Consider the following 8,301-nt stretch of genomic DNA (forward strand, 5'->3'; position numbering starts at 1 on the left):
ATTATGATACTATTTGCTATACGGTATTTAATGTTTGGGTGGCAGCTGACTTTGGTGACCTTTTGGTCTTTCGCTGTCATCCTTGTTATTTGAACTGTTTTACCATTTGTATCTACGATGAATGTAATTTTTTTCGCCAACACAACAAAAACAAACTGAACTGAACAATTAACAAGAACTCCTTTTTGTACATTTTTGTTTAATCGCAGGTTGGGTTGCCATTACAAATAGTAGGTTTGTGTAATTTTAGTAAGTTGGCAGAATTTTTTGGTGAGTTGGCAGTCAATTTGGCAGAATTTGAAAAGTGTTTGGCAGTTTGGACCATCCACTATCTCTGGCAACACTGTTCAGCTATGGATCTCATGTAATCGTAGAGTTCTGACTTTAATCATCAAGTGGTTAATTAAAACAGTAGCCTCATGTCAGCAACTGCTACAGAGTAGTTAAGGTGAGTTGCCTATGTAAAACTATATTACCAGTTTCCGAACTGAGGTAACCCGTACTTGGACCAATGGAAACTGTATGTTTGTATGCATGTTAACTTTGATGTTTTAATGTTATTTCTATTTGAATAAGAATACAACAATTTGTTCCAACTCCACAGCCCTGGTTGTGGTGTGCACACAACACTAAAGCAAAATAATGCACTAACTACTAACTACGCCGACTGCTTGCTCGTGACGACTTCCTTCCATACAAGAAAGTAGCTGCCAAGACGATACCAGTTCCTGTAGCAAACGTCCTGAAAGGAAAAGCAAAATCGTCATGGTGATTTATGTGCGGATTAACTGCAAGATAGCAGTTGTAGAGGATGAAGTTGACTAAAATCCAAACCCTAAACATGCCGAAATGCATTCACCAATCACCACACGTTTTGCCAGTCAGATCATTCGTTTCTTTAGAATTTATTTAAGATGTTTATTTTACTACTTAAGGCGAAATGTTATGCTTTGTCGGAAAACAGGATGGCCAGACAGCACCCATGAAGAATTTTAACTTTAATTCGTTTAAACGTTTTCATCAACTCCTGCCGCACAGATTCAACAAACGTTGAAACTAAAGCAATATCTTTCAACATCTCGATGAAGAGCCATTTCGTTGATTCGTTTGGTACAAAATACCAAGGTAGTCAAAAACACGGCCAGATGGTGGCATCAGGTATTCTGGTGTGCAATATTTCAATATATTATGACGTATAATGGGTGCAACCCCTGTACGTAGTGTGACGCACCAACCACACAAATTAAAGATTTGCACCTGTACTAATGGCCTTGAAGGCAAAAAAATCTCCCAAACGATATACAAAGAAACGAAAAGAAATTTAATTTCTCACCATGACGGCTCCAAGTCTTGCAAGAAGAAGTAGGATATCAGACTGGACAAGATGATTGATAGTGAGGTCGCAAAACCCTTGATAATGTTGTCGGTGTAGCGGACTACAGAGGCTACCAACAAACCACCGACCGCCTGCAATGTGGAACGATAGCTCGAAGAAAACAGCCACGAAAGAAAATAGTAGTTTATTGAAATAATAGCAATTTTTATCTACTATGAAACACAGCAGAGGTACATAAAGCACGGAAATGCAAAAAAGTTATCACAAAAGACAAACACACGTAAAACTAAAGATTCCAGAAAAAAGTTATTGCTGAAAGCCTGAAGTCAAAGAGATACCCACCTGCAATAGCAAGACAGCCAGAACTGCCCTGTTATAACCGTGGAAGAACCCTCGTTTTGAGATGTTGTCACTGTCGTTCAAATATAAAGCAAGAGCGGAGAAGCAAAAAGCGAAGAATGCTGCAAACAAAATGCTACATCAATCAAGATGATAATATACTGTTGTTGTTTGCATACGTACGTATGTATGCTGTGCCGAGGCACAGGCTTTGAACACACCGATGCAGGTTACAAATGGTTTAAGTAACCTCTGTAAAAATGCCCCTTCTTGCAGAAAAACAGGTTTCAAATTGACCAGGCCCTTGGCACTCCCTCATTCCGGTGCACCTGGTGGTAACGGGAAAGCAGAAAGCCTTTAACCCTTTCAGGAATCACTTCATTCACAATGAGAATTTTTAGGTGTCTATATGAACTGTGACAAGATAATACAAAAGACTTCAAAGATTTTAGACAAATTGAGTTAGTTGTGTATTAGTCATCTTTGACGATAGTTTGCCATGCAATGACTAAAAAGTCAAAATAACCTTAAAGTAATAAAACAGATTCGCACAAACCTAATTTTAAAAATGAAACAAGGCATCACCCATTTGTAGGTTTCTGACCCAAAATGGAATGGTCGATTTCTTCAGCAGCAGCTCAAAATAGACCCCAGCAAAACCACTGCTAGCAGATGCCACTATTAAGATCAGTAAACCGACTACTCGATTGTTCAGGGATACATGGTCAGATGTAGTTGTGGCCTCAGCAGTAGGTAACTAAAAGAAAAAGGCTTAGTAAGGCATCTAACTATTACAACAATCTTTGCTAACCTTCACTTGCAAACAAGCAATATATATACCCTTCAGTCACATTACACATCAAGAAAGACATGTATGGTTTTAGATTAGCTAGACACCGCTGTGCTAAGGTAATGGGTTCAGGTTCAAAATTGACTGGATTGGAAGCATGCCCTTTATTGGACAAGAATAACCATACCTGAACAAGCGCCACACCAATTGTTAATAAAAGTAGAGCGATCCACTGTTGCGACGACAGAGTTCGCTTCAACATCACTACGGAGAATATCGCTGTTGTCAAGATCTTTAGTTGGTAGGTAACCTGTGGGGGTGAGTGCATGATAAAGTGACTGTTTTTATTATGAATTAGACATTTCAACTAACTTTGATTGAATACCAGTGTTATGCAATCAGGTGCAAAATGTTGCCTGTTCTTGTTTTGCCATGAGGTGACTCGTTTGAAATTAAAGTCAAGAACCAGTTTTTGCATGAACCATCTAGACCAGGGGTGGGGAACCTTTTTAGTATTGCGGACCACACAAAATGAGAAATAACACAGGCGGGCCACTAAAAATTTCGAAATTTTATTTACAGATAAAAAATGCAGTGAAGTAGACAATGATTTATTTCACTTTCACAGCTAGTGGGATGGCTGAAAGTTTTTATTTTTGGTGAGTCGTGTGATGTCCGCTGACACGGAAGATGTTGCAACTCTTAACTGCATCTCCACGTTTTTATCAGTCAGTCTGGAGCGAAGCCGACTTTTTGTTAGATTCAATTTGGAAAAAACTGCTCGCAACGGTAGGTGCTTCCAAACAGAGACACATATTTTAAAGCATGTTTCCGCATGATTGGAAAATCATCAGCATTTATGTACCGTAGCGTTGATAAAAGTTGAGCAGTGTTGTTTCAATACGGTATATTTTGGTTAAATAAATTTTGACGCGGGCCACATGGAACAGTCACGCGAGCCGCATTCAGCTTGCGGGCCGCAGGTTCCCCACCACTGGTTTAGACTCTAGAGCGTGGACTGCGGATCTACCTTTTACCAACAACGTTGGGGATGTTCCTTAGTTAACAGTAACAGACTGCCAGAGACCTAAGCAAGTCGTTCACATAATTATGATATCCAAGACATGCCAGATGGTACAGATATTCATGATGAAGTCTGTTCCTCAGCATTACATTGGCAAGAAAAAAATGCCACATCCCATCAGTGCATGATTAGGCAAAAACAACTGACTCCAGTTAAAAAACATTGAAAGGCAACTAAACAATGAACTCAATATTCTACAGTCGACTCCTACTTGGTATGTCCCTGCGTCCAAGTAACTGAGCGCCACAAACAAAAGGTTGTTTTGCACAGCGTAAACAGCTGCTGGTACCATCATCTTCATTGTGTCGGTTGGGTTGCCCAGTACACCATCAGATATAGTACTGATGAGCCTTTTATAATGGAAACCTGACAAAAAAATAAAATGCTATAAATACAGTTTTATAAAAAAAAGTTATTATATATATATTACAGTAGCCTACTCTAGTAGCCACATTGTGTAACCAAAAAATAGGTTAAAAATTTAAGTTTAAGGTATTTTAAGTTTGTCTGAAATAGTCCAACACATTAGATTTCTCAAACTAAGGGTCACAACACTAAACGAGTAGGCTAGCAAAATAATTTAAAAATATTTCCATTAAAGGTACCTTATAGCCTACTGTTGGCTGCCCATCAGAAAAGTCACAAAAACATTTGTTTTCTGAAATGGAGTCACAAAAAAGCTTGAAAATCCTTGTTTTAGACTATGCTTAACACAGAAATTTATTTAATTATATATATATATTTTCAAGTCAATGTATAAATCAACTCACTTGATTGACAAAAAATCACCAGAAGACATGATAAAATTTTTATAACTTCAGCTAAAAACACCACAGTGCTGGGAAGATAGTTCCGCTCAGATGATTCTGCAGTGCGGGTGTATCGTAACAATAAAACCATTGATGAAGTTTGAAGCACTAAGAGAACTAATATTGCACATTTTAAAGCTTCCATTTCTGTAAATTAAAACACAGCGACAATGGTTAGTACCATATATGATAAACATAGTTTTTAAGTTATAAATCCCTTAGTCACTCAAGCAAATTTTTTTTTCATTTGCTAGTTCTCTTTAACAACAAAGTAATGTTGCCTTTAATAGCTTTGTAACTTGTCATTTTCTGCATTAACACATCGCGGATCAATAATCTCCGCACCGCAGCAAGGTCTCATCAAATTTTAGAAGTGCCAAATTGATTTAAATTTGAAGTACCAGTACCGTAGTTCATTCAATGATTGTGTTTTTCCACTGTTTTCAGTCGACTTCTAAGCTGCATTTTAACTTTTACATTTATTTTTCTTGTAAAAACACTACCAATATAAGTCAGTGTTATTTTATTCGATGTTTTCCAAATAAAGATTGTTCTTATGCTTTTTGAACTGTGGGATATGACTTCATGAATATAGAAACACAGGATCAAGCGCGACCACTTTATGTGATCTTGAGTACCGGAAACACATTTTAAGGACAGCTCTCCATTCACATGCATCTGGTAAATGGAATAATTTACAGACAATACTTCCACCCCGATAGCTCAGTTGGTTAGCGTGTGACTACTGGAACGAAACAACTTCAAGTTTAAGCGCCGCTGGTTTGATTCACGGGGTGTGCGCTTGAGCAACGCACATTAAGGACTGCTCTCCATTCAGCAGCATCTAATGGATGGAATAATTCCCCAGCAACAAGACTTCAACAATCGGAAACTTCACTCTGTCAATCTCGGTGACTGGGCCTGTGTCAGTGATTCAAAGACTCTACAAGGTATGAGAAACTGCCAGGATTAAGCTCTGCAAGAAGCTTTCCCAGTCCGAGGATAAAGATTCAATCAATCAAAACACAAGCAGAAGCTTCACTCTGTAAAAATCGGTGTCTCACATTCCCTACAACTTGTACAAGTATGCAAAAATGCCAGGATTGAGCTCTTAAAGTAGGTTTCTTAGTTCGAGGATTCCCACAATCACTATGTAGGCTATACATACATATCGGATCTGCTACTATTCGGTGAGTCCGATTCGGTGAGTTTCTAACCTCTAACCCCCAACCCTAAAACGACAATGATAACTAGGTTATGGTACCCAATAATTTAAAAAAAAAAATTGAAAAAATCACAGAATAGGGATTGGGCTCACCGAAACGGGCCATTCCGATATATATCAGTAATTGTTTGGGACCAGTTAACTTCAGCTGCCATCAATGCTGTGCCAACACAATTTTTTGTTGGCAGTACCCATGTTTTTTGTATTTTTTTAACTAGTTAAGAGACCTAGTGTTCTAAAGCCAACACTTTCCTGTATAGTCATGTCATCGTTCAGCCCATACCATCAGGGCTCTCACAAATGAAAATCAGAAAACCACTAAAGCTATGTCAAAAAATACCTAGATGGCATGAAAAATCACTAAACATAATTAGCGTTATATTGGATTTCGAATGAAATGTAGTCCACCACATTTCCTTTCATTCTTCGTTTCAACACTATTTTCAATTCAGCATGCATATGATGTACACAAATGTAGGCTATCATATGACAGCTACACTTCACTGTCATAATTACCAAGATTAGACCCTGTCTTAATTTGTCAAATTTGATCTGCTTATACCATTCTTTAATAGAAAGTAACCTGAGGTATTGCATTATGATTTGGAAATATGGCGACGAAGGACTTAAACAAAAACTTCAAAAAATCTGTGACAAATTTCATCGTATTTTCCGTTCCAACAATGATAGTTGTAGCAAGATCCCGATATCAATTGAGCAATTGTTCAAACTGGAAATTGGTGTTTTCGTGTTTAAATTTCACAACAATTTACTACCAGATTGCTTCACCAACCTTTTTAAATATGTCAAAGAGGTTCACAGCCTGTCTACAAGAAATCATGATAATGATTCTCTAAACATTCCATACTTCTCAAAAACGCTTACTCAACATTCAATAGAATTCACAGGTGCGAAAACATGGAACGAATTTCCTTCTTCAATTAGAAAGACTGATGTAAAGTCACTTTTTATTCACAAACTAAAACAACATTTAAGCAAAACGGACACGCAATAGAAAGACAACGTAGAAAGGCTTTCTTGCATTCTTGTAAAGATTTTAATGGAAATCTTAAATTATTTACAAAAAATTAGGCTTACCTAACAATAATATCGATTGCTTGTGCTGTACTTTTTTGTTTGTAGATATTAACAGCAAACGCAACACTCCATAATCAACACGACACGTCGCAAAAGGGGATGAGAGCTTCATCAACACCATCAGGACATCATCATCTACCAGCTCATCCATTCCATCACCCACCAGGACAAAAAACAATAACTTAAACTGGATATCAAACCTCAATCGTCTTAGGCTACTATGTGTGATGTGCAGTCTAACCATAAAAAGAGCTCAACACCCGCTCTCCTGACCCACATTGAAACGGGCTTTTGCCTGAGGATGGGTTTCTTTTATGTCCGGTTTTCTTTCTCCATCCTATTGTTATTATGACTGCTCATCCACATCAGTATTGGAACTGGCAAATTCAATCCACAACACTTTTCATTAAGCTGTCATTCATTACTACATGTGTGCTTCTCTCTGTTTTTGTTTTATTTTTTGCTATTTGTTTTTTGGGTTTTGTGGTCGTGCTAACTACTGATATATAGCCTACTAAATAATTTTTTATTCAGGCACGTTTTAAACCTTTCAAGGTTTTGCCACCTTTTCCCGTTTGTTAACGTGCTGGTAGGTTTATATCGATTTTTGTAGTTATCTTTTTCGTCCTGGACGCGTCAATGACGAAAAATAAATGATTGATTGACTGGTTTATTTTTTTCTCAAATTATCATGACAAATACACTGGTACATTACATAGATAGAGGTGAGAGAGGAAGAAAGCGAAATAACATTAGTCTTTCTTTAACAAGGCAACTACACTGTTGTTGCTGCCAAACATTGGTCGAATAAATTTGTGGCAGAATACGGTGCGATACTGATGAGCCCAGCCTCATGGGCGAAACACGTGTCTATCGCTGTCAATTCTTGCTACAAATCGGCTGCCGAGAAACATTAGCCTACATTAGTAGTGTCAGATGAGTATTGGACAATGTTGCATGTCGGTATGCCTTTGCCATTCAGTGACTGCTTGATTGCACTACATGGCTTCTGCTTTGCCATTATTAACTTCTACAAGGTCAAGGAACTAGATTTTAACACACATTCCACATACCTTCGCAGGCCTCGAAATTTGTACTTTTTTTCGGCGGTCAAGCATGTCCTACCGGACTGGCCCTTTCAGCGGACATTTAATATCTCAACCGGACATATTTTTTGTATGTAGATTTTGCACAAAATCACACTACAGTATTGTATGTGTAGTCGTGTTTGTAGAAGATTTTCTACAACAGAATAACTCTGCAATGGTTGATGGCTTAATTAACCGACCCTGAAGTATACAGGAGCAGATTGCTTGCAAATAAATCAGTGCGTTAATGACAGTCGTGTAATGACGCAATAAACACAATTGAAAACAACAATCCAAATCTTCTTATTACAAAAGCAACTACGATCACTTATTCCGTGGTTTTCGCGTTATAGAATCGTTGTGCCAAGCGATTACTACCGGCGCGGGGTCGTAAATCTCCAGCTCAGGACCGTCCAGACAAATGCGCATTAGTGACTCAATAGTGTTAGTGTTAACTAACTAACACAATAGTGTTAGTCTTACACCCTCCCTTCTGTGCAGAAATTCTATTTCTATCAGTATCAGCGTGAAT

General features: G+C 38.0%; 1 protein-coding gene across 1 annotated transcript; it reads right to left on the minus strand.

Moving 5' to 3' along the window:
* Window positions 1-654: 654 nt before the first annotated feature.
* On the minus strand, window positions 655-4,503 carry LOC145770728 (UDP-N-acetylglucosamine transporter-like). Its single transcript, XM_082582427.1, has 7 exons — window positions 4,320-4,503; window positions 3,761-3,915; window positions 2,653-2,775; window positions 2,261-2,432; window positions 1,679-1,797; window positions 1,334-1,467; window positions 655-742 (listed from the first exon to the last, which is right to left on the minus strand). Exons 1-7 carry the CDS (start codon window positions 4,501-4,503, stop codon window positions 655-657), a joined length of 975 nt encoding a protein of 324 aa, XP_082438553.1.
* Between the last annotated feature and the right edge of the window lie 3,798 nt (window positions 4,504-8,301).

The sequence above is a fragment of the Aplidium turbinatum genome, chromosome 5 (genome assembly GCF_918807975.1).
Source record: "Aplidium turbinatum chromosome 5, kaAplTurb1.1, whole genome shotgun sequence".
In the NCBI taxonomy this organism is placed as follows: Eukaryota; Metazoa; Chordata; class Ascidiacea; order Aplousobranchia; family Polyclinidae; genus Aplidium; species Aplidium turbinatum.